Here is a 23,859-nt window from a genome sequence, read left to right on the forward strand (position 1 = left end):
AAACCATTTAAAATGTTATATTTCAGAAAAGTAGCAGGTGCCCTGAACCCAATATCGAATCCAATATTAATAAAATTTCTACAACTGATCAACAATAATTTTGTTGGCTATGTTATATAGAGCTCGACTAGCAGACACCCTGTATCCATCTGCAAAATAAATAGTAAGCTTGCTGATCTTAGTTTATTCAACATGAAAATGGGTTTTGCCTTATCTGATTTTATAAAATTTCTAGGAATATAGTAAATTTGAGTCTATATTCGAAAAACGATTGCAGTTATCGTTAAATGATCGGGGTATACAAGTAAATCAATTTTTCACAGAAATTATTCTATTATAATTGAAATTACTTAAGTCAATTATTTTGTTCATATGCCAATTTTTTTCTTTGTATTTTAATGTTTAAGTTATTTCAGTGAGTATTTCGAATTTAATGTTGTTCAAGTGAGGATTAAACAAGTTTCTGAGTTCTTAATGCAAGACCTTTTACAGCTTGACTCTCGACTTGAGCAGTCTTAAAATAATTTAACACAAATATTTAACGATTTTATTTAATCACTTTCCTTTTTCGGTTTTTTGTGCTCATTTTGATTACCCCGCTTGAATAAAGACTTGAGCAGACCTAAAAGTGATATGAGAAAATTTAATGATATTATATGAGAGAGTTTTAAAATTTATATTCCTCTTTGTTGATTAAATTGTGTAAGTCAAGACTCAAATAGAGCTTGAAATAAATGTTCTCAGTGTATTATTAAAATAAGCTAATCCAAATAGTGGACGAGTTTATATGATTTTAAATTAATATTCATTGTTTTTAAGATTTTGTTTTTTTTTACTCATTTTGAATGTTATCTATATTCACTTTTTTAAGATTTCTTTTACTTATTTTGAGAATACCTATGAATCTAGACTTAAAATAAATTCGCTCTTATTATTCAAAGAATTCAAAAAAAGAAATAAATGACTTTTTGCTCATTTTGAATATATTGTTTGTATGCAGAGCGCAGAATAAGTTTGTTTACTTATTATTGAAAGAAATAAGCATAAATATTTTATTTCACATATGTTCATTTATATTAAAGTATTTCAAAATGTATGCATTAATTTATGTTGAGATTTTTTCGGGTCGAACATGTTTTACCAGATACTTGATATAATAGTGGATTTTATGTCATTCGAACTTAATTTAAGTACGTCTTAATACCATATGCAATAACTGAGCTCAGAAAGACTCGACTCGAATGAAGCTTATAAAAAATACATATATTTATGTATGAAATCAATGACAAAGCAGATGGCAGAATGAATATGCTGTCAGTGTGGAAGGGTATAACAACGGAGCCGACAAGCAACTCGACTCCCAGCTCCAGCGATTCGTTACGTTATAGTTTGCATGTATGTGTGCGTGCTGTGCGCCCCCCTTTTTGGCCGCCCCTCCCCCCAACGGAGGGGCGTTCAGTCACAAAGAACAAACGCAACCCGTTGGAGTTGTTGTTGTTGTTGTTGGTGTGACGGCAGCAAAAGAAAGCAGCAAGAAATCTTTCAACTGCTGTTGAACGTGAAGCGAGCAAAGCAAGCCAAGAGCGTGTGATTGCTCCTGAAAAGCCAAACAGGTGGGCTCACTTCACACACACACACACACACACACACACGCACACACCAACACTCATACACACATGTATATAAATCACCTTTAGCTGTGTTGAGTGTGCGAATTTTAGCTGTGTGTATGCTAAGGAGGGGAAACTTTGTAGATAAACTTAATGCCCTATAATTTGCTAAATTTACTTTTAAGAAAAACGTATGAAATAAATAAAATTATTTTTGAAGTCTAGCAGAACAGAGCAACTATCACAAAAATATAGTTGGATAGACAATAATAATTATAATAATAATAATAAAAACATAAAAAACACATAAAAACATACCAAACAAAAGTTACGAATATGTTATGGAATAAACAAAAGAGTTGCAGTATTTTTGAGGTCTACAAGAAGAGATTAGCTATAAGAAAAATACAGTTTGAGAGATAAATAATAATAATAATTAATTTATACTTGCAACTGATTGCAAAATTTATTCAAGCTGTGAAAGTATTATAGTGTTTTTATCGTAATACAATATGGTATTTTTGCAAACCTATTTAATAGAACTTTCATTATTAATTATTAAAAATCAAAATACAAATGTAAAAGTTAACGTTTTAGAGGTAAATATAAAAAAAATTAACATTTAAGCGAAACTATATTAAAAGGCGATGTATTTTTTCTTAACATTTTCTTAGGCACTACAAAAGTCGTCAAAGCCGAGAAGTTTGTATGTGCTAAAATATATATGTATTTATATATATATATGTATTTATATATGTATATATATATATATATATAGATAGATAGATATCATCTAGAAGCAGCAGCAGCAGCAGCTCGTGTGTTGTCGATGATAAGCGCAAATAGACAAAACAAACACTCGACTCGCTAACAATTATAAATGATTAGATCGCTTTTTGGAGCATTCACTTTGTCCGGGTCTTTAACTGTTACTTTTGTTGTGCGACTGTGTGTGTGTGTGAATGTGTGTGTGTATGGTTGGGATGATGGTGCAGCACCTTCTAGTCCAGTTTTAGTGTCCAATATACATATGTGTACATATATATATATATATAAATCTATGCATATCAGAGTGGGTTCATTATCTCAATGACTCAGACTTTCGTCGGCTTTGCTTTTGTATAAAGAAATTATTCACACTTTCTGCAAGCGTCTAGCGGCAGGGGTTAAGCTTATCTAATCTGGCCAAAAGTCAGTACAAGTGTATACACATATATAATATATATATGTATATATATATATAGACATACAGCTGCGAAAAAAAAATAATGGCATCACTATTGCAAGAAATGTTTTCAAAAGGTGTCGTTTGTAAATTCGAAAGTTGAAGGTACTTTAAAATACGTTTTTAGAATTAGGAGAAGGAAAAAACATGATTTTATTCACTGTCTTGAACCTTTTAAAATTGAATTAAAATTATAAGATTACATTTTATGATAAACGAAAAGCACAATTTTTCAAATTATAAATAATTAAACGATTTCTGTAAAATTTCCTTTTAGGAAATTTCACATTCAAGGTAGAAAAAGAAAAGAATTCCAGGAGCCGTATGTACTTTAGTTTATTATATTTTAATATATATTAAAAATCAACATTTGAAAAAATTGCAAAAATTAATTTCGGTTGGTTTTTTCATTCGTAAGAAAAAATATCGAAGTGGTGCTAGTATTATTTTCAAGACTGTATATGTAAGTATGTATATATATAAATATATATTTCGCACTTGATCTGAATGCACATAATGAATTAACAATTGGCATCATTATAAACCCAACCGCTGCCAAGGGGTTTTTCTTATTTTGGTTTTATTTACATAGGCAATTTTGTCGAAAGTATTTGTTTAGTAGTTTTCACAATAAAGTTAACATAAATTCAATTGTGTGTGTGTGTGTGTGGAAGCATACATACAAGTGTTATATATAGAGTTAATTGCTAAACGGGACTGTGCAAATTTCATAATTCTCGTATTTGATTGTTAACATCAATTTTGGCCAAGCTACAAGCAGATGCCAATTTTTTTGCAATATATTTTTTCGTGTACATTTCTCAAAATTCTTTAACATGGAATTTTGAGGCATGTGCTTCTGTTGTTTGTTGTTGTCGTCGATTTACAAAAACACAATTAACTTAAATCAAAACTGAACTAGTTGAACAATAATAAGTAGTTGCTTTATATAATATCAATTACAATTTATATTGAGCGTTCGATTTAAACAACGCTGTCCCGATCCCGAGCGGACACCAAACGTGGCATGGCCAAAACTGGTGGCTGCTGCTCTTGCTGTTGTTGCTGCTGTTGCAGAAGTTGACGAGCTGTAGCAACGGCGCCAGCATTGTTATTGTTGCTACGCATAAAGTTGCGTATATTCTCCTCCGTATAGTCGACAATGCGACGCTTCTTGCGGCGCGCATATTGCTTCTGTTTCAAATAGATTTTCAGCATGCCCTTGACCGTGATGAAAGTCAATCCACCGAGCAGCGTGCGATGCAACGTATTCTCCACGGAATCAAACAGAATGCGACCCACAATGCACGAAATTGTGGGCAACAGCAGAGCACCACAAAAGATGCGTGTCGGCGAAACGGGATCAGACAAAGCCGGCGTAGCCGGATTCGATGAAGTCGGCAGCTCCTCCTTCTGCTGATTGCTGTGAAGCATTTAAACAATATAAATATTAAGACACATATATCAAAATACGTATATAAATATAAATATAAGTATATCTAAGAGTTCCGCTTACAGGTTGGGATAAATAAAGTTGATAAAGGGAAATTTGCGCATGACCGTGGCACGATTGCGTATCAAACGCAAGAGGGCATCCTCCCAGCGGATTAGACGACCCAATACCAGGCCAACTGGTATCGCGGGCAGACCAATGAGCAACGTAAGCGGATCGCCAGCCACCATAATGGACATGCCATTCTCATGCCCAACGATCTGTGAGGAAAGCGAATATATATATTAAAGACAAGTGGAAAAATGGAAATGATTCCTCTCGTTGATTCTCACCTGCAGAAAGGTGACAGCACCATAAGTCACTGCCGTCCAGTAAAGCGAACCCACAAAGAAACCGGCCGCCAGAAATGGACTCAAACGCTTGACCAGATTATCCATGGCCTCCAGAGCGCCACCCAATTTACCCATTTTTGGGAATACAATAATATATTCCGTTTGGCATTGTGGGCAGGAAACGGAACGCAAAGCGTTGCCCTTCTGTGTCTTCTCATCGATCCAGCGATAGAGGCAGCTCTGATGCACCCATTTGGTGGTGCCACGGCACTGACACGGTTGCACCCATGCCGCCAGACGGTTATCCTCATCCGTTGCAAAGCAAATCCAGCAACAACGTTCCGCATCCGCAGCTGCTGCGGCTGCAGCTGCTGCTGCTGCATCAGTATCTGCTGCTGATTTGGATGTGGTTGGCATTGTGGTTGGCTCCTCGACGACAACGACAGCTGTGTGCGATAATCCTGCTGCTGCTGCTGCTAGTGATAACGATTCGCCGGATGCTGATGTGCCTAGTGAAATATCATCCATGTCTGCCTCCGTCTCCGTTGAGGCGTCTGCCATTGGCACAGCTGCTGCTGCTGCTGCTGTTGATATATCATTATCCATTTTCGCTGGCAAATTATCACAACATTCACATCAAGAAATTCAGTGTTTATTTATTTATTTATTTTTTTGTCCTTTTTGCAGACACGAGTATTAAAATGTGGATTTTCTTCAACTTTTCTTTCCCATACAACTTGTTCTGAAACTAAAATATATGTGAACTAGAGATGTGCACGTGACTCAGATTTGTTTACTCGTTGCTTGCTGTAGATGACATTTCGTTTTCATAATTCAGCAGCAATTGCCAGATGATTGCAAATGAGACAAATTAAACATTGCTTAAATAAATATAGCAAACACTAACTGTTGATTCTTTAACAAATATATCGCATGCGGCACACAAAGAAAATACCACACATTCCGCTGGTGATGCGTGCTTGTGAACTGCGTAACTATCGATAACAATTGCAACGATAGTGCAACAGTGACACAAGTGATGAAATCTTTTACCCAAATATAGAAATGATTTCGTGTATTATTGCAGTTGCTAGTAAAGTTTTAGTTTTAGCAAATATATATATAACATTATATAGAAAGCCCGGTGTATAACTGTATATCAATGAACTCCCTTTGCTGATGATGCTGATGCCTCCTCCTAATCCTCCTCCTCCACCTGCTGCTGCTGTTAATCCAATTCACTGTTAGCATTGAGTCGCTGCTGTTGTCCTTGTCGCTGTGGTCTGTTTGGCTCCTCGTCCTCATCTTCGAATCCCTGCATCAGATGATTGAATATATCGCCGAACATGCCACCCAACCCAGTTGGACCCGCATGCACCGGTTCCGGTTGTTCATCAAAATAGATCATCCCAATTTTCGTTAGATATTTGTTAAAGGATACGTCCCGTTTCAGGGATGGATCGTAGAGTTTGCGCAGCGCCCGGAAACCCAACGCACTCTTCGCCTCGATGAGTCGCAATAGAAAGTACAGAAAATTGAGCAACGGTTCCTTGAAGGGGAACTCATTTCGCAGCAGCTTGGGATGATAGCGGGTATACTCGCTGAACGTATCATCCGCCGATTTCCGATCCTCCAGCGACAGCTGTTGCAGCACCACCTGCACCACAAACAAATCCACTTCGCTACGGAAACCCTTTCGCTCACTGATCATGATCAGGACATATCCGCAGAGGCTGCCATCCTGGCAGAGCAGATAATGATGACGGGCTGCCTCAATGTTCTCCTCAGTCCAGAAGACATTCGCGATCAGCTTGTGCAGCATCGGATGACCAAAGTGTCCGTGAACCCCAATGCTCCACTTTACAACTCGATGCTGCAATGCATAAAAAAATTCAATTTTTTAATACTCTAGAAAATTGTGGAAAAATTTAACACACACAATTAGCGTTTCGCGTTCTACTGTGCTGGGGCTGAGATCGCGTATTAGGTCTCCCAATCGGGGTATCCACTGAAAATTATCGGTGTCATTATCGGTTTGTGGCCGTTTCTCGAGTGTGTCGACAAGCAGCAGACATAAATCGGCAGCGCTGCTCTCCTGCTGCCGCTCGATCAATTTCTGTGCGCCGTCGTACAACAGATCGAGGCAATCCTCGAATCGCTTTTGAGCCGTATATCGAAAATATAGCGTTCGATACATCATGTGGGCCTCGTAATATTCACCCTCCGCCAGCGAATGCGAAAGCTTGGCGAGAACACGGCTGACACCCCGTTGCCCGTTGGCAACAGTTGAGGAGCTGCTGCCGCTGCTGCTGGCGGGACGTTCGGCTTCGGCCGTTGTCATATTGTTGTCGGTTGCTCAATATGCACACAATTGTTATTATTATTATTGTTGTTGTTTGTTGTTGAAAATGTATGCGCTTGTTGACCGTAGATGAATCTAAATTTTTTCTTATTTATGCACATATATATGTGTAGCTTATCGGCTGATTGCCGATTGTTATCGAAAATCAAATGTGCTGTGCGTTGCCACATCAACGCATTATTTTGACATTCACACAGAAACAGAGCAAATAGAGGTGCTGCAAGACAGTCGGCGGAAATTAATAACGAAACAAAACGCAAGCGATGGTGGGCAACTGGAAAATGCAAACTTGTGCCGTCTATTGTTGTTGCCGTCTGTGAAACACAACTGGCGCTGCTGTCAACCGATTTTTAGACGTAGTCATATTGTTAATGTTATTTATGCATATATAAGTGAAGCTAATCGGCTGACTTGCGATTGTTATCGAAAATCGAGTGTGCTGCGCGTTGCCACATCAACACATTATTTTGCAATTCACACAAAACTGCGCAGCAGCTGCAAAACACAACAACAAAAAACGAAAATTGACAAAAGAAAAACAAATGGAAAGCGATGGTGGGCAAGAAAATTCAAAATGCGAAACTCAGCGCACATTTCCCACAAACCAATGGATCAAACTGAATGTGGGCGGCAAAATATACACGACAACAATCGACACACTCGTTGGCCGCGAACCCGAATCGATGTTGGCTCGAATGTTTCTCCAGGACGGTGGAATGATGCCCAGCGAGAAGGATGAGCAGGGTGCATATTTGATTGATCGCAGTGCGAGATATTTTGAGCCAATTATCAATTATCTGCGACATGGCGAATTCGTGTGCGAACAACACATCAGCCTGCGGGGTGTGCTGGAAGAGGCGCGTTTCTTTGGCATATACTCCCTGGTCAGCCACTTGGAGGAGAAGCTGGGCGCCGAACAGCAGCCGCCACTGGACGATAGACCGCTGACACGCATGGACGTGATCAAGGCCATCATACAGACGTCGGGGAATACAGAGCTCAGATTTCAGGGCGTTAATTTAGCTGGTGCAGATTTACGTAAATTGGATTTTCGCAATATTAATTTTAAGGTGAGCTCGAGTAAAGAATTGAAGGGAAGCCCCTTAATAACCAATCTCTCTCCATCTCTCTTGTTTATTAGTATGCCAACATGTCACGTTGCAATTTATCGCACACAAATCTCAACTATTGCTGCTTGGAGCGTGCCGATCTTCAATATGCAAATCTGGAATGCGCTCAACTGGTCTCCGTGCGTGGACTCTGTGCCAATATGGTAAGTGTGTCGCTAATCTTTCAATCCCTAACCCTTTACTCAATTGAACTTTACTCATTTTAGGAGGGTGCCAATTTGAGGGGCTGCAATTTTGAGGATCCCACTGGGGTGCGCACTAATCTGGAGGGTGTTAACCTCAAAGGTGCCTGCTTGGAGAGCAGCAATATGGCTGGTGTTAATCTCCGCGTGGCGAATCTCAAAAATGCCAATATGAAGAATTGTAATTTACGTGCAGCGGTTTTGGCCGGTGCCGATTTGGAGCGTTGCAATTTATCCGGCAGCGATTTGCAAGAGGCCAATTTGAGGGGCGCCAATCTAAAGGATGCGGAATTGACGCTAATGGTGACGCCTCTACACATGTCCCAGGCAATTCGTTAAAGGATCGGCTCGAAGGGGCATACGATGTGCAATTATTCTCTATTACCGATTATCAACAAAAAAATACATATTTAACTGCGGTCTTAACTTAATTATTGTAAATACAACTATCCCATTTGGACTTGGGCTTAGACGTTTAAATAAAACAGTATTAAATACGTCTTCAAATGCTTAACAATGAATTATACATAAATTAACCGAAATATTGTAAAATATAAGCATTGTTTAAATATATATTTCATTTACAGACGTGATTTGTATTCACAAATAAATCCATGTTTTTTCAAAGTGCAATTAAAAATTATTGTAACTCATAAATTTTTATTATATGAAAAATGATTTACACAATTATTATGTACAACGTACAAAATTATTCATTATAATTTATTTTAAATTTTGTTTGTACAAAAAATTATTGAATTTAATTTATTATATATTTTTTTATATGAAAAATGGTTTAAGCTTTCCACAAATTGTATATTAAAAACTGTAAGAAAACGAAAAGTAAAATCCAATTTTTTAAGTATAATAAATTAAATAATAGTTTCTATCTTGATATGCTCGAATTAATAGATTTTATTTATTTTCGAAAATAGATTAACTAAAAACTGATCAGATTCTTAACAGATTTTGTTTGAATGCCGTATACATTTCGATAAGTAAATCGATAAAAATTACAGCAGCAGAGGCACAATAAAACAACAGATAAGAAAATGAAAGCTTGTAAAGTTGGTGTTAAGCAATATCAATTAAATCATTGGCAGGTATTTAGATATTTTAATTTATTAAGGTGAGCTTAAATATATTCCAATTGGAAGGGGGAGTAAAGAGAACTAGTTCCGTTCACTCCAATAACTCTTTTGTTATTTTCAGTTTGCATAATCCAACACTGGACGGCCGACCAAATTGGAAGATTTGATCAGAAGATTTTGCGGCAGAAACATGTTGAAAACGTGTCAATTAATTGTGCCACTTGTTATCGCATTTTTGCTGGTTGCCACACAAACTGTGGACGCCGACAAGAAGCATAGCAAGAAGTACAGCAAAGAGACAAACGAGCCGCATTACCAGCAAATCGCCAACGAGAAATATGAGCCAGAAATTCGGAATTTACAGCGACCTTTTCGCCTGGCGAAGTTGAATCTGATTTGGGCCAAGGCGCAAAATGTAAGCGAAGCACAAAACCATCAAATTATTATTAATTATATTAATATAATAATAATCAATTATAGCGTCTAACCGAGAGCAAAATCAAATCGCTGTACATGGAGCTAAAGATCCACGATAAGGAGGAGATTGCTTGGAAGCAGCTCAACTCGCAGCATAAGGATAAAGATGGCCTCAAGGAAAATGAGCTGCGCCAGAAATTAATTGGCATAATGAGCAGCTACGATCTGCTGGAGCACTTTGAGGACACACAGGACAAGGAAAAGACCAAGCCCTACAAAGTAACTAACCCCAGAATAACTCAAGCAACAGTTTGTAATTGAAAATTCCAACACAGAAATTCCATGATCCCGAGGAGCGGCATAAAAATAAAAGTCTCTTCAAGGACAAAAACTAAATCGCTTATGGGAAAAAGCGGAAATCTCTGGATTTACCGCGGATGAGCTGAAGGCGTTGAAACAGGAGTTCGATCATCATCAGGATAAGGTGGATGTTTATTATAGTCTGCTCGATAATCTGGGTCCGATGGAAACTAATCCGCACGAAAGTAAGACTCGAATGACTCGAGCTTAATTATATATAAATATTAATTATTACTCATAACTATATTAATATAGATGCTATCAACACTGAGGATTTGGATAGCTACAATCTCATTACGAACGATCCCAATGAGAATGAGATCAATACCCATCAGCAGAATGTGAAGAATTTCGAGAATAATATGAATGCATTGCGTGGACAACATGTGGGCATCAAGGATCACTATGATCGCCTAGAGCGTCTCGTTTCCTCGGGTCCGCACAGTCAGGACTTTATTGAGCCGAAGGTGCAGGGCTTGTGGCGCGTCGCCCAATCGAGTAATTTTACGGACAAGGAATTGGCATCCATTAAAACGGAGCTGCATCATTTTGAGAGCCGTCTGCTCAAATTGAGGCATTTGCATGCCGAGCATGCCTTACACAAAGAGAAATATAGGGTATGCACAAGGCTTATATCGCAATTAAAAATATCCATAATAATTTCCCCCATTTTTTTTTAGGATGAGAAGCACAAGGATAAGAGCAATCGCTTCGAGGATATGGAGGATCAACTGAAGAAACAAGCGCGCAAAGTGGAAAAACTTCAGGAGCATATTGAGAAAACCATATTTAAGCATTCGGAGCTTTAGACTCAGTCTGCCCAATTGTGCCAAAATGAACAAATTAACTATATCTAACTAAATAACATTTACTCCTTTTTTATACCAAAACTAATGAATTAAAAAATCGTATGAAGTTTATTTTGCGCAGTGTACTTTTTATTGCTGAGCGTTGCCACTCTGTCAGTAATTCGCTGCTGCTGCTGCCTGCGTGTGCACTTTCCGGGCGAATGGCAAATGTGAAGAGAAAAAAATCGTAAATAACATTGCAACAACTGCAGCAGCAAATAAAAAGCCAAAAACTATGTGAAAAATACAAAAGAAAACGACACAAAACAATTGCAATTTGTTATTAAATTGTGCAAGAGTGCAATGCAGTTGGCGAAGCCGCTAATTATTAACACTATTATTAAGAATACATATATATAAATATATATTTATATATATATATGTATAGTCGATGTAGGCATGGTGGAGACAACAAATTTTGGCAACTTGGCTTCTTACACTTATCTGCTTTTGACGCTCAATTTGACGCTCGCCTTAATTGTAATGTTCTTCAATTGTTTGTGCTGCAAGAAAAGAATACCAAAGTAAGTAAATTGTGCCACACAAAGTGACTACCAATTGTTGCCTGTCTGTCTGTGTCTGACGCCAAATTGGTCAATTGCAACTTTCACCTGGCAGTTCCAGTTGGATGCACTCGCGCCAAAAAAAAAACAACATTAAAAGAACAACCGTAAAACAACGACACCCAAGTGTAGATGCGCTTGAAAGAGCAGACTATGGCTGATGTAGTTAACCGATTTGGCAGGGGCTATATGCTGACTAGAGCTGAAAGTGGAAGCGTCTTTACAAACCGACACATTTTTCATAAACTGAAAAGGGACATAGAAAAAAGGATGTTTAGAATTGGGCTATCTATTAATGCCTTCAAATGTATACCTGAAACACATATTTACATACAATTTAGATGATCGCAGAGAAGTCTTTAAGAGTCTTTAAATCAGCTTTAAAAGCTGACACAGTTTTAATCATCGGTTAGCAAAATGCATGATTCAAATTTGTTTGTATGGAAACGCCTTTGAATGCTTATCAGGAATACATATATAGTAAGATGATCCCAGATCCCAGTCTGCCACACACTTCACACGTCTCTTGAAGGTATATAAAAACCATGCAATTTATTTAATTTATTCATTTATATTACAGAAATGATTTTCTTGGACTGGAGGGCATGGTGAAGCTAAAGAATCCCGATGACATCATCGTGGTGAGCAACAATAATGCGAACAATGCAAGTGCGGGCAATGCCAACACAAGTCTGGTGCACAACAGTGAATCACAGGCGGAACTCAATGCATCCACTGTCTCAAATGCTGATTCAGAGAAGAGGTATTTCAAACGGCTCATATACGATTGTTGTTCTCAATTAAATGTGCAATTTGTTTGTTAGATCGAGCACGGCGGCACATCGCAGTTTGCCGGACATTCCCGTCGCGGAGAGCAACGATAATGGCTCCGAACTGTATGAAACTGTGGCGGACAAGCAGCTGGCAAATGCACACAATCAAAGTCGTACGTAATTCAAATGATTGCATCTAAACATGCTGTCATTTTATGCCCCCCAAGTTGGACTGTTTGGAATTTGAACTGCACCTCTTTAAAACAAGACCTAATCACACCCATATTCTTGCTCCACACACAGCTCAACCGAGTCTTAAGAAACAGGCCAGCGTTTCGCAGCACAGCTCGATCAGTCAAGCGGATGATGTCAGTTCGCCGTATTCCCGCGTCAAGGGTCTGCCGCATGATTATGCCAAGGTGCGTGCCACCGAGCATCCGTATGCCCAGCTAAATGCACCGTCCACATCGAATGCACTTGCTGCAGCTGCTGCTAGTGGTGGTTCGGCAGCGGCAGTGGCAGCTGCCACAACCAAAAATGCTTCGAGCGGCAGCAAAGTTGCGTGTTCCGATTCCTTGCATCGCGGCTCACAGCTGAGCAGCGGATCCTCACAGCACCTTAACGATGAGTCCAGTTCACAGGTGGAAATTCCAGCTGCCTCGGCTATAGCGGGCATGATATCCGCTAGCCAGGATTTGCCTTACATGACGCCACCGATTGCCAATCAACATTTTAGCGGTGATTCACAGGACTCGTCCAGTAAGTGTGCAAATTGTAGGCGATTTTTTACGCATGTTTATCAAGCTAGGCACGAATTGCCAGCTGTATTTGTATTTGCGCAAAATTACGTAGTGAGAATGGGCGTCATTAGATGAGGTCAACACTATGAAATCCAACAAACCATAAAAATGCTGCAGCGGTGAATCACTCAAAAAAACAGGCCTTTCCCCTTAGGAAAAGCACATTAGCCCATTTCAAGTTGACTTTAATGTGAAATGTAATGTAATATAAACATGTGCGGAAACATTTTAGGAGGAGAAAGATTACGTCAAAAGTACTTCGCAATAGGGCACAGGGCACGGGAGCAGACAGAACCTCAACAGTTTTGTGGCATGGGAAGACACACAATACGTAAAAAACTGAGCAATGACGATAGACTCAGGCAACAATTGTGATGGGCAGGGACAGCAGTTCTCAGACAAGCCCATTTTCGATTTAAGAAAGTAATAGCCATGGGAAAGTATAAGCTTAGGATACTAACAGGACAGGACATTGCAGACTAAGAAGCCACCAATACAAACTAGGTATTTTTAGTAGCGAACTAAATCGAGGAATCACATTCTAGCAGATTGTGTCATCTTAACAAGGAAAAGATGTGGTATCCTGGGAATGCATTTTGTGAGTGCATGCATAAACCCCCCAACCCGACAAAGATGCTCGCATTCGTGCAGGAATTTGGAGTGGTTGGAAGAGCTATAAGCTCAGATCTGACTGGTCGCAGTGCAAGAAGTCAAACAATAATAATAACTAGGCGGAATCTGCTGGCTTTATGATAATGAGATGTGATGAAAAATTACATAAAGCTAATCTTGGCAAGAAGAAGTTGTTTAGTCCCAGGGAAACATGTTTTAAATTCGGAAAACCCTCAACCCGAAGAAAATGCTCGCATTCCTATTTTATCTAAGAGTTCCGCCCGTCAATAATAATAATAAATAATAATAAGATGCACAAATCTTTCACAGAAGGCTATACGAGCATCAGTGTGCGGGAGCCACTGGCCAACATACTCGCACAGCAGCCAGCAAACAAATTGACGGCCAGAAGTGTCACCCTGACTCGAGATGTGAATGATTCGCACTATGCAACAGTCTCGGATGATTCGGGTGAGTCTCGCTGGTTCAGAAATTGTAAGTCTTGAAATAATCCCTGGCCATTTGCAGATGAAACGTATGCGGCTATTGAGGATCCTAATAATCGACACATTCTACATGCCACCGATATTTATACGAGCGGTTCGGAGACCTATGCCCAAATCCAGCCAATGCCCGCCAATCCCATTGTGGTCGCCGTAGAGATCAACAATAGCAGTAGCATTTCCGCAGAACCCAGCACTGCCGGAAGCAGCTCAGCAGCGCAGCGTGCGAGCAGCAGCAGCATGGAGCATGCAATGCCCGTGCCACCAAATGTGGACAGTTTGCGTGCCCAGATGCATTCGCGCCAAGCCTCATCCTCCTCGTCCGTTTGCAATCTGGGCTCACCGAAGCCGGAAAAACGGCAGGCGAACTCACCGTTGCCGCCAACACCAAAAGCCAGCTTGGGCAGCAGTAACCTCACCTCCGGACGCAGTTCAGTTATATCCGTCATCGAAGCCGCGGGCAACGAGGGCGGCAACAATGATGCCAACAATGAGGCCAGCAATGAGGCATCGCCGCAACGCAAGCACAGCAAGAGTCTGAGTCCATCCAAAGATGTCGATGGAGGGAGCAATCGAAATATTGAGGGCATGTATGCCAAGGTGAGCTCGACTTATCCAGCTAACTTCTCCTGCAACTCTTCTTAAACTCTCCTCCCATTTCCAGGTCATGAAGAAGCACAAATTTTCCTCACATCAGCCGGAGCTGCTGGGCATTAGTCCTTTGGATAGCGCTGCAGCGGCTCTGCTGATGGACACACAAAAGTCATCAACTGCTGCTGCTGCTTCTGCTGCTGCTGCTGGTGACAAGAGTCGCGTGCGTAGCAACAGTTATACGGCCAAGGATCACGGCTACGAAACGATACCAGCGGATGGTGGTGGTGCACAGAAGCACTCCCAAATGCAGCTGTCCCACGAGAATCGGAAATCGGATTGCTATGCGGCCAGCATGCTGCAAAAGGAGCGACTACAGGAATCAGGTAGCATATCGAGTACTCACTGTAATCCCATTTTGACTGTATTCCACTGGAGATGAGCGATATTTGTGCTTTTGGCGGCGGAGTGAAATGTCACTGAACTAAATGGATAACTTTATTGTAGACTGATACCGATTACTGTTCAGAAGTGGGGAAAAACTATTTAGTGAAGATGTAACAGGCAGAGGAAGGCACGTCTGACCCCATAGAGTATATATATTCTTGATCAGCATCAATAGAAGAATCGATTTTCATTTGAAGAGATGAAGAAGTATTGATTTCTTTTCATCATGAAACCATTAAAAATGGGAAAAAGATTATAAAGAAGTGCAAAAGTATGTGAAAAGCGGAGGGAACCATCTCTGACTCCATAAGTTATATATATTCTTGATCAAAATGAGCAGTCGTTTCTCCGTCTGTATAAACAAGTCAAGCTCAGCGACTATAAGAACTACAAACTTGCAAATTGGAATATAAGTTCTAATTACCATTTAAAGATCAAGTTGAAAATTCAATCAAAAGTGAGTTTAGCGGAATCTAAGTTAATCCTAGATCGATTCGAAAGGGGCTAATCCCAGGATGACTTAGCTCTTTCTGACAAGTGCAAGAGATGTGTTCAGAAGATTCCCCTTCTACATTACACGGCTAAGCTTGAATTCAATTAGACTCTATTCCGACGAGCCAATGGTTGGTTAAGGAGCGAACTGTAGAGGAACAATTAGTTGTTTCTGTACTTAATTGAGACTTGCTTGGACATCTACCTTCACTGTCTGGAAATAGTTATTATTAATCAACTGTTTAAACCTCATGAAGATTACAGAAGAAACACAGACTTTGCTAGCCAAAACTATTATAAACAAGTTTACATAAATTTATTTTGATTTGAGTTAATAGTTTGTTTAAGATAATTAATATATTTGATTGGTTTTGTTGGTTTTCGATTATCTGTCAGTCGCGCTGCTCTTTCGATTGCTCTCAAAGCCTCAAAGCAAACAAATATCGTTCATTTCCATATATATATATATATATATAGATAAATATACCAAAACTCCCAGCTATAATTTGTCTAATCACCTAATGTGCCCAAATCTATCTCCTCTCGTCTTTCTCTCTCTCCTTGTGTGTGTTTTTTGTTTATAACTTTTCTATAATGTTTTGTGAAACTCTCAGTTGTTTTGCCAAAATGAGAAATTTGCGCGTTTCGACAATTTCGTCAGTTTTTGTTTGGAACTGGCAACGGTTAGTATATATAAATCTATTAACTAGCTGATGCTCTTTTTTAAATAATATGTAAAAAATTAAACTAATTGTGCCTTTTTTGTTGTTGCTGTTTAGCGGCGTCGGATCAGAGGACGCCACACAACAATAGTAGCCAGGTGACAACCATAACAATGCCCAGCAACAGCATAAAGCACTACGAGACTATAAATTGCCCACCGTGTCAGGAGGAGACGAACAGAAGCAAGAACAGCCACAGCCACAGCAACAATGATCCTGGCTACGAGCAACTGCAGCAGACGGCGACGATTCACAGCAATGATGACGATGCCAAAAAGTCTGATTATGATCCCAACTATGAGGTGCTCAAGAGCCGCGCCCATTCGGATGATGGCTATGCCAAGGTGCTGGAGAAGAAGCCAAGCAGTGGTGCTGATGTGGTCGATGCCAGCGGTGGCTATAGCACCATACCCGGTGCGGATGCCAATCACAATTATGCCAGTATATTGGAAACGAAGCAAGCAAACAATGAAACCGATCATTATGCGAGGATTGCGGAGAATACGTTGCCCGATCCCCAACTGGCAGCCATCAATTCACCAAACTCCACTGCCTCGTTGATCAACAGTCTGTCCATGATTACAGTGACCACCAGCACCAGTATGCTGAGCAGTCTAAGTTCCCAGCAGCAGACGCCACATTCATCGCAATATGAATCGCTAAGCGAAACGGATCCCAACTATGAATCGGTTTGTTATTTAAACACCACAACAACAACTGCAACAACAACTGAAGCGACCACAAATAGCAGCAGTAACAACGACAGTAACACCACAAGCAGCATCAGCAGCAGCAACAGCAATAATACAGATCCTGGCTACGAGCGACTCGAGCAGTCAGTCACAAGTAGTCCGTTGAGCAACGATCAGCAGCTGGTCGTCGATGATTATTTTCAGGTGTAAATTGCACAAGTAACGATCAACTGCTGCTAGCTGTTATCGATATTTATCGATATTGCATCTGTTATCTGTTACAGTGTTGAGCTGGATCTCGTTGCTTTTAACTCTATTGCTAGTTTATATATATATTTAAAGCGCAAATTATTATTTTTCATTTTTGCCTAGCAATCGCAAGTTTTTCAACGCACATATCACAAACAATATATTATATATATATATATATATATATATATATATATATATATAAGTGCACATCAAGCGCAGTAAACAGCAAACAGTAAACAGTAGAGTTATAGGCAATATCAGGCTATATTTTGATTAGAGTTCATAGACCCCATCAAAATGAAAGAAATGCGTAAACAATATTCGCTTTACAATATCGTTTAACGCTCTTTAGCTCTAGCAGTAAGTTATAAACAAGAAGTTCATGTACAAAGTATTTGTATGTTCAACCCCACATATATATATATACACAATATATATATAAATATATATAGCTATACGAAATACCAGTGCGTCCTATATTAGTTGAAATTGTGCAAGCAAAATGTTCTTTCTTTAATATTGATTAGAATTGCAGTTATTTTCGGCATTATTGATAAAGCAAGATATTGTAAACAAAAGAACTTTATATATATATATATAAAGTCTAGGGAAGATAGTGAGCAAGAGGTTTTATTATATATAATATATAGATTGTATATTTTTATATGTTGGCATTTTTTGCTGCTTTTTACTTGATTAATGTCGCCTGGACAAAAACACAAAAATACAAAACTACACAAATACATATATGCATATGTATAACCCATAAATATAACTACATTTATATACACGTACATATATATACATTTACGATAACTGTTAAATGCAAAAACCAACAACAAATTACTTTCAAGTATTCAAGCATCAAATAATAACTAAGCTAAAAGTTGAATAAATTATTGATGACTGTCAATTGTTTTTTTTTTCAATAGAATGGTGAAAAGATTATAATAAAGTTGTGCAAAGGTAAGTGAGAAACAGAAGAAAGCGAAGATAAATTATATATATTCTTAATTAGCATTAAGGGAGATATCCATTTATCCATTTATGAACAAGCCAATCTCAGCGACTATAAGAGCTAGATATTTCTAATTTGGAATATAAGTTCTCGTTTATCATAATTCAGAAAAACAATATAAGAAAAATTCGAATAATATATATATATATTGTTTTATTTCTTAGAAATATTTTCTATTATCTTTTTTAAAGTATCATTTCTAATAATGAAGACCATGTTATGAAATTTACTGGACCGAATTTTATATTATTTATATAAATATTTCATGCTGAAAGGGCCGACTAGCTCAGTGGGAAGTAACTTAAATCAAATGATTTGAAATTATAAGCTAGATACTTATTTGTATATAGGAAATCCTAAATTACTAATGTTTATTTATTTATAATAGAAGCATAGTTGCAAATGTTAAAGTAGAGTTAGAGCTAATAAAACTGAAAATTCAATATGTATTTTTTTAAACTTTTTACAAAAATGTTGCTAAGAAATGATAAATATACTTTCTGAATAATATGGTGAGTTACCCATGATTTTTTAGGCTGAGTGTTGAGTGGAATTAGTTGTCTTTTCCACCAATTTTTTATGGGATTGAGAAAGAGTTTCAAAGCTTTTTTTCAAACATGTATCTGAAATAGCGCCTTAAAAATAGAACTGCTTTGATCAATCTGAAAACAAGGCTTAGAAAGTGTTTAATAAAAAGTCTTGCAAATCGCATTTAAAGTTAATAATATGTATATATTTTCATATGCGCAAATTACGTTAGACAGTAGCACAAGGCACACACGCACACACTCAACACACACACACACGCACACACACAACACACACACGCACAACGAGAAGATGATGGGTGTGTGTGTGTGTGCTTATACAATAGATACAAGTGACGAGCACATGACGAGCATAAATTGCAACCACATCGAGCACAGTAGTAAGTATATATATGTATATATCTATATGTATATGTATAGTATGTATATGGGGGAGATTATTTGATTTAGCTAAATGCCGGATGCAGTCAGTTGAATGTTACCAGCAGCAGCAGTTGCAGTTGCAGCTGTTGCAGCTGTGCTGTTGCCACCACCATCGAGGCGAGAGCGCATCATCAGCCAGACGTAGTAGATGAGGCCACAGAGGACGAACTGCAGCAATATGTATTGATAATCGAGGATCAGGCTACAGCCATGAAATGTAAACGATGAAACGCGCCCGACAAGCGCCGAAACAGCCGCTTCCACGTTTCATTCATTGTTAACAATCGGCTGCTCGCCGAGCACAAGACCATGACCAAGACCAACAGCAGGCGCAGCACCAACTGCGGCAGCAGCTGCTGGATGGTTGGCAGCTGGTTGTGGTTGCTGCTGTGGTGGTGCTGCTGCCATAGCCAACGCTGCCTGCTGTTGCATCTGTGCCAGAAATGCAGCTGGAGCTGATGGTTGTTGTTGTTGTTGTGCTGCTGCTGCTGCTACCAATCCGGATTGACTTGGTTCACGATTTAGCAGCGCAATATTGCTGGCCTTCATCCGGGCTATGGAGTTGGCCAGTCCGTTCCCGGCGCCCAAAGCCGTTGGACACGGTGACATACAAGGTGTTGAGCATGATGAATTGCTGATTTCACACTGGTCAAGTAGGCGGAGAAGTTCGTTAGTGTCGGGTCCGCCTGCAGTTTTCTGCTGCAGCTGCTGCTGCTGCGCCTGCTGTTGTGCCTGTGCCATCATCGTTGCCGCCGCCGCCATCGTTGCCGCATCCTGTTTATTGAGCAGCGCCAGTGCCGTCGTCAAATCCCACATTTGTATCGCACCCGTACAGTGGCCAGTGAGTATAAAGCGTGAGCCCATCCGCGACGACACCTCGCATTCGTGTACACAAAATGCGGATATTGTTGATCCGTCCACGGAGCGTATAACACACACTCGATCCCCATTCGAGGCCAGGCGCACATAAAGTTGATTCGTCTCGGGCACCACTTTTTGTACAAAGATCATGTCATCGTAGTCGCCATAGGGTCCGAACTCATTGCCGGCTGCATAGCTATAATTGCTGTCGGTCGCCTCCAGTGAGACTATCTTAAAGGATGCCTCCGGCGTGGAGCCGGGCTGCGTGGAGAGCATGCCCCGGAATCGTGTCAGGCTCCAGGTGCGCACATGATGATACTCACTGCACACCGACACCAGAAACTTCTCCGACAGCATCACCTGAAAAATACAGAAATTCATTTCATTTTTATTGCAATTATGAAATCATTAATATCTGTGTGATATTTAAATATAATAAATTAATTTTAAATATATTTGAATCAATTACTTATTTTAAGATTGAAGGCTACTCAAATTTATTGCAATTCGAATATTTGATTATAATTTGTGTGACTTTTAAATATAAAAATAATGCATTTAATTTAATTTTAATTTAATTTCATCAAGATCTTATAAGAATTTCACAAGTTATAGTCGAATATATATTCGCATATTGAGCGCAAGTTCTGCTGCTTACATTTGGGTGTGCAAAACTTTTTAAAGGCAAATTTGTTAAGAAAAATATAAGATATATAATAAATAAATAAATAATTAATTTACATCATGATAAGGGACACGATTACAACTGTTATTAAAATTCTGAACAAACTTCTCGAGACTATTGCCTATTATTTAAGTTTTTATATCTATATATATACATCGAAAATAATCTCACCTTGGTAATTGGACTCTGGTGCACAAAGAATGTTTCGAATAGATGTGGACCATGTCCAGCCGTTTCCGGATGCTGCACAATGATGCGGACAGCTCCCGATTTGGTGCCATAGGCAATCTCAATCCAGTTGCCACTGATGCTCGATGTTTTTGGCGTCAGATAAACGGATATCGCTGTTATGGGATCCATGTTTATATCCTTGTATAGCTCCGTGACAAGCAAATCGTTATCCTTCATGCGCAGCGGAAACTTTTGCATGTCTATAAGAAAAAGCAAAAAAACAATAGATACAAATTCGAAATTGTAAATTAAAATTGTCTGAAATTAGCATTTTTATGTATGATTTTTATATCTGTGTTTCTGATGCATTTTTAAAAATAGGCGCTTTGAAATCATTAAATTTGTATATCTGTTGATTTTATATACTTTCGAATATAGTACGCTCGTAAAGCTCATACAATTGAATAGAAAACATAGCTTGTCTCAGCAGTCACAGCTACAAGCTTGCTATAAGCTCTAAGTTTTCCTAGTTCTATATAAATAGATAAATATATATTTATATATAATCTTCTTCTATGCAAGAAATATAATTTGTTCAACTACGTCAATTTTTATAGTTACAAACTTGTATATCCAACTTGGAAGTTTTACAATCAGAAAAACGCCAACAATTTTAGAAAATTCCCTGAAAACTAGAAAGCATTTCTTGTTTTTAGAGATAATTTCTGTAAAAATGTAAGCTAAATTTCTAGAATAAGCATTTTTAAACGCTTAGATTAGCTTTTTTTTTAAAAGATATCCTTTAATGCTAATCAAGCATATAATTTTATACTTAATCTACTTTGCCATTTTCAATTAAATTTATGATATAATAAAATATATAATTATATTAATTAAATACAAGACAGAATATTTACCGATATAATAGATGGAACCATTATTGCAGCCCAGCAAAAGGAAAGAGCCCGCTGAATCGAAGGACAAAACCGGCACCAGATCCTGGATCTGCCAGTGTTGGGTCATCGCATGCCAGACGCCTATCTTGCCGGAGGAGGACAACGCGACGAGTTGGCTGCCAATGAAGAACAGATACTCGACGCGCACATGAAGATTAAAGGTGCCAATGTCGGATTTGTTGCCGCCCTCCTGGATGCTCCACAATCGGATCTGGCTACCATACGAGATGGCAATCATTTTGCTGGGCATCGGTTCTGCCGTCGAAGTGTTCACCTTCGAATTGATGGCAATCCGCTCAATCGCTGCCTCAATGTGCGGCGAGGTGAACACCTGTTGCCAGCCATTCGAATCCTTGACACGATAACAGGTCACAAAATGTGCATAGGCTACAGCGATCCAATTCTGATGCGCCTTGATCAGCTGCACCCGCAACGGTGGCGTCCAATTCGAGCACTGCGTGGGACTGAACACCAGACCCACCTCATTTCTGATGACCTTGTTCAGATCCGCCGAAGAGTTGCGCGAGTGGCGCATAAAATCGAGGGAAGCATTCCGGGAATGTCCGCCAGCTGCTGTCCAAGCGGCACCGGCCGTGCCAGCTGCTGCCGAAGTTGAGGCGCCACTACCAGCCACACGTCCACAGCGCAAATCCCATGAAGAGTTTCTCGAATGTCGCGACGAGGACTCCGGCACACGCACCATGGAACCAGGACGTGCGCCGCCGCCACCAGATGTGCTGGCTTCCACATCCAGCGGAGGCTGCTGTTGCTGCTGCTGGGGCAGAGCGTCATTTGGTGGCATTGCTGGCGCCGCCAGAAAACCGTAGAAGAGCACATCGCCACAGGCGGAATGATTGAGATCCTCGCACAGCGCCAGTCGCTTGGTTAACGGTGTTATTCCATAATATTCCGCCTCATGTCGCAGCGCACGGATTTCACAATTTTTAATATCAATATCTTTGGTGCGCAAATAATTGAGGATTATTGAAAACAAGGTCGGATCGCGATCAATGAAAATCGCATTGTGCTCATCGCGTAAACTGGAAATCCTTCCGCTCAGCAGCGCTGTGAAAAACGTATCCGGTATCCACGTAAGCGTTTGTCGTGATGTTGAGAAGCTGCACGGGAATTATTGGAAATAAATACTTGGAAATAATATGCAGTTTTTTCGCATGCGTCATCAGAGCAAAGCTTTAGTTACCGTTAGTTATTGGTAAGAACTCACCGTTGACCGCCCACATTGAGATTAACCAAATCGCTGCTGGCACTGTGCATAAAATAGGACATGCCCACAATTAATTCACAGCTGCCCTCAAAGGCAACAAATTTAACTCTCTATTCTCTACTATTTATAACAAAAATTTTATGTGGCTTCTTTTGCTGCTGCGGTTGCTGTTTTTTTTTTTTTTTATTGTATTATTGTTCTGTTATTTGTTGTTGACCCGTTGACGACTGCAAGTGCAGTGTGGCAACTGTCGTCGTTGCTTTTGTGTGGCCGCTGTTGATTCGTTTAAATGGGTGACCACTTTATTTTTGGAATTACGTTTGCTTTTATTACTCGCTACATACACATATACACATATTTATATATATTTACGTATATTTGTAATATGCGTTGTTAGTCAGTGTTTTTGTTGACGTTGTGTTTACGTTGCGTGGCGAATGGCATGCATTATTTTTGCGCTCGGATGGCAACGCTGCCGGCAGTGCTGCCATTTCAAATTTATTTTAATTTAAATT

At 39.4% G+C, this 23,859-nt stretch overlaps 6 protein-coding genes across 6 annotated transcripts; 3 read left to right on the forward strand and 3 right to left on the reverse strand.

Moving 5' to 3' along the window:
- Nucleotides 1–3,371: 3,371 nt before the first annotated feature.
- On the reverse strand, nucleotides 3,372–5,436 carry LOC6569872 (E3 ubiquitin-protein ligase MARCHF5). The gene is made up of 3 exons (XM_001995928.2): nucleotides 4,621–5,436; nucleotides 4,352–4,548; nucleotides 3,372–4,258 (listed from the first exon to the last, which is right to left on the reverse strand). Exons 1-3 carry the CDS (start codon nucleotides 5,224–5,226, stop codon nucleotides 3,820–3,822), a joined length of 1,242 nt encoding a protein of 413 aa, XP_001995964.1. The 5' UTR covers nucleotides 5,227–5,436; the 3' UTR covers nucleotides 3,372–3,819.
- A 248-nt stretch (nucleotides 5,437–5,684) lies between these two features.
- LOC6569871 (Golgi to ER traffic protein 4 homolog) lies at nucleotides 5,685–7,130 on the reverse strand. The gene is made up of 2 exons (XM_001995927.3): nucleotides 6,560–7,130; nucleotides 5,685–6,493 (listed from the first exon to the last, which is right to left on the reverse strand). Exons 1-2 carry the CDS (start codon nucleotides 6,959–6,961, stop codon nucleotides 5,849–5,851), a joined length of 1,047 nt encoding a protein of 348 aa, XP_001995963.1. The 5' UTR covers nucleotides 6,962–7,130; the 3' UTR covers nucleotides 5,685–5,848.
- Nucleotides 7,131–7,178: 48 nt separating this feature from the next.
- On the forward strand, nucleotides 7,179–8,795 carry LOC6569870 (BTB/POZ domain-containing protein KCTD9). Its single transcript, XM_001995926.2, has 3 exons — nucleotides 7,179–8,052; nucleotides 8,124–8,255; nucleotides 8,319–8,795. The coding sequence occupies exons 1-3, from the start codon at nucleotides 7,525–7,527 to the stop codon at nucleotides 8,631–8,633; spliced, it is 975 nt and encodes a 324-aa protein (XP_001995962.1). The 5' UTR covers nucleotides 7,179–7,524; the 3' UTR covers nucleotides 8,634–8,795.
- A 765-nt stretch (nucleotides 8,796–9,560) lies between these two features.
- LOC6569869 (alpha-2-macroglobulin receptor-associated protein) lies at nucleotides 9,561–11,082 on the forward strand. Its single transcript, XM_001995925.2, is given in 6 exon segments — nucleotides 9,561–9,800; nucleotides 9,866–10,081; nucleotides 10,138–10,186; nucleotides 10,189–10,347; nucleotides 10,418–10,779; nucleotides 10,843–11,082. Coding segments are annotated over 6 exon segments (1,140 nt in total). The 5' UTR covers nucleotides 9,561–9,575; the 3' UTR covers nucleotides 10,972–11,082.
- Nucleotides 11,083–11,254: 172 nt separating this feature from the next.
- LOC6569867 (mucin-19) lies at nucleotides 11,255–17,415 on the forward strand. Its single transcript, XM_001995923.3, has 8 exons — nucleotides 11,255–11,534; nucleotides 12,154–12,336; nucleotides 12,398–12,519; nucleotides 12,650–13,105; nucleotides 14,089–14,229; nucleotides 14,287–14,861; nucleotides 14,926–15,238; nucleotides 16,571–17,415. The coding sequence occupies exons 1-8, from the start codon at nucleotides 11,410–11,412 to the stop codon at nucleotides 17,413–17,415; spliced, it is 2,760 nt and encodes a 919-aa protein (XP_001995959.3). The 5' UTR covers nucleotides 11,255–11,409.
- A 1,771-nt stretch (nucleotides 17,416–19,186) lies between these two features.
- On the reverse strand, nucleotides 19,187–23,638 carry LOC6569637 (BTB/POZ domain-containing protein KCTD3). Its single transcript, XM_001995922.3, has 4 exons — nucleotides 23,345–23,638; nucleotides 22,081–23,237; nucleotides 21,164–21,423; nucleotides 19,187–20,667 (listed from the first exon to the last, which is right to left on the reverse strand). The coding sequence occupies exons 1-4, from the start codon at nucleotides 23,404–23,406 to the stop codon at nucleotides 19,714–19,716; spliced, it is 2,433 nt and encodes an 810-aa protein (XP_001995958.1). The 5' UTR covers nucleotides 23,407–23,638; the 3' UTR covers nucleotides 19,187–19,713.
- Nucleotides 23,639–23,859: the final 221 nt, after the last annotated feature.

This window comes from Drosophila grimshawi, unplaced genomic scaffold, assembly GCF_018153295.1.
Source record: "Drosophila grimshawi isolate 15287-2541.00 unplaced genomic scaffold, ASM1815329v1 contig_311, whole genome shotgun sequence".
NCBI classification, from domain to species: Eukaryota; Metazoa; Arthropoda; class Insecta; order Diptera; family Drosophilidae; genus Drosophila; species Drosophila grimshawi.

Bases quoted from the DNA above. Each gene is read 5' to 3' on its own strand.
- LOC6569872 (XM_001995928.2), bottom strand. From the start codon at position 5,226: ATGGATAATGATATATCAACAGCAGCAGCAGCAGCAGCTGTGCCAATG. The intron at 4,549-4,620 runs GTGAGAATCAAC...CTTTCCTCACAG, and splicing joins GTGCTGTCACCTTTCTGCAG to ATCGTTGGGCATGAGAATGG. The intron at 4,259-4,351 runs GTAAGCGGAACT...AATGCTTCACAG, and splicing joins AACTTTATTTATCCCAACCT to CAATCAGCAGAAGGAGGAGC.
- LOC6569871 (XM_001995927.3), bottom strand. From the start codon at position 6,961: ATGACAACGGCCGAAGCCGAACGTCCCGCCAGCAGCAGCGGCAGCAGC. The intron at 6,494-6,559 runs GTGTGTGTTAAA...TATGCATTGCAG, and splicing joins TAGAACGCGAAACGCTAATT to CATCGAGTTGTAAAGTGGAG.
- LOC6569870 (XM_001995926.2), top strand. From the start codon at position 7,525: ATGGAAAGCGATGGTGGGCAAGAAAATTCAAAATGCGAAACTCAGCGC. The intron at 8,053-8,123 runs GTGAGCTCGAGT...CTTGTTTATTAG, and splicing joins TTCGCAATATTAATTTTAAG to TATGCCAACATGTCACGTTG. The intron at 8,256-8,318 runs GTAAGTGTGTCG...TACTCATTTTAG, and splicing joins GTGGACTCTGTGCCAATATG to GAGGGTGCCAATTTGAGGGG.
- LOC6569637 (XM_001995922.3), bottom strand. From the start codon at position 23,406: ATGTCCTATTTTATGCACAGTGCCAGCAGCGATTTGGTTAATCTCAAT. The intron at 21,424-22,080 runs GTAAATATTCTG...TTTTTCTTATAG, and splicing joins TGGTTCCATCTATTATATCG to ACATGCAAAAGTTTCCGCTG. The intron at 20,668-21,163 runs GTGAGATTATTT...TGTATTTTTCAG, and splicing joins ACCAGAGTCCAATTACCAAG to GTGATGCTGTCGGAGAAGTT.
- LOC6569867 (XM_001995923.3), top strand. From the start codon at position 11,410: ATGGTGGAGACAACAAATTTTGGCAACTTGGCTTCTTACACTTATCTG. The intron at 11,535-12,153 runs GTAAGTAAATTG...TTTATATTACAG, and splicing joins TGCAAGAAAAGAATACCAAA to AAATGATTTTCTTGGACTGG. The intron at 14,862-14,925 runs GTGAGCTCGACT...TCCCATTTCCAG, and splicing joins TTGAGGGCATGTATGCCAAG to GTCATGAAGAAGCACAAATT.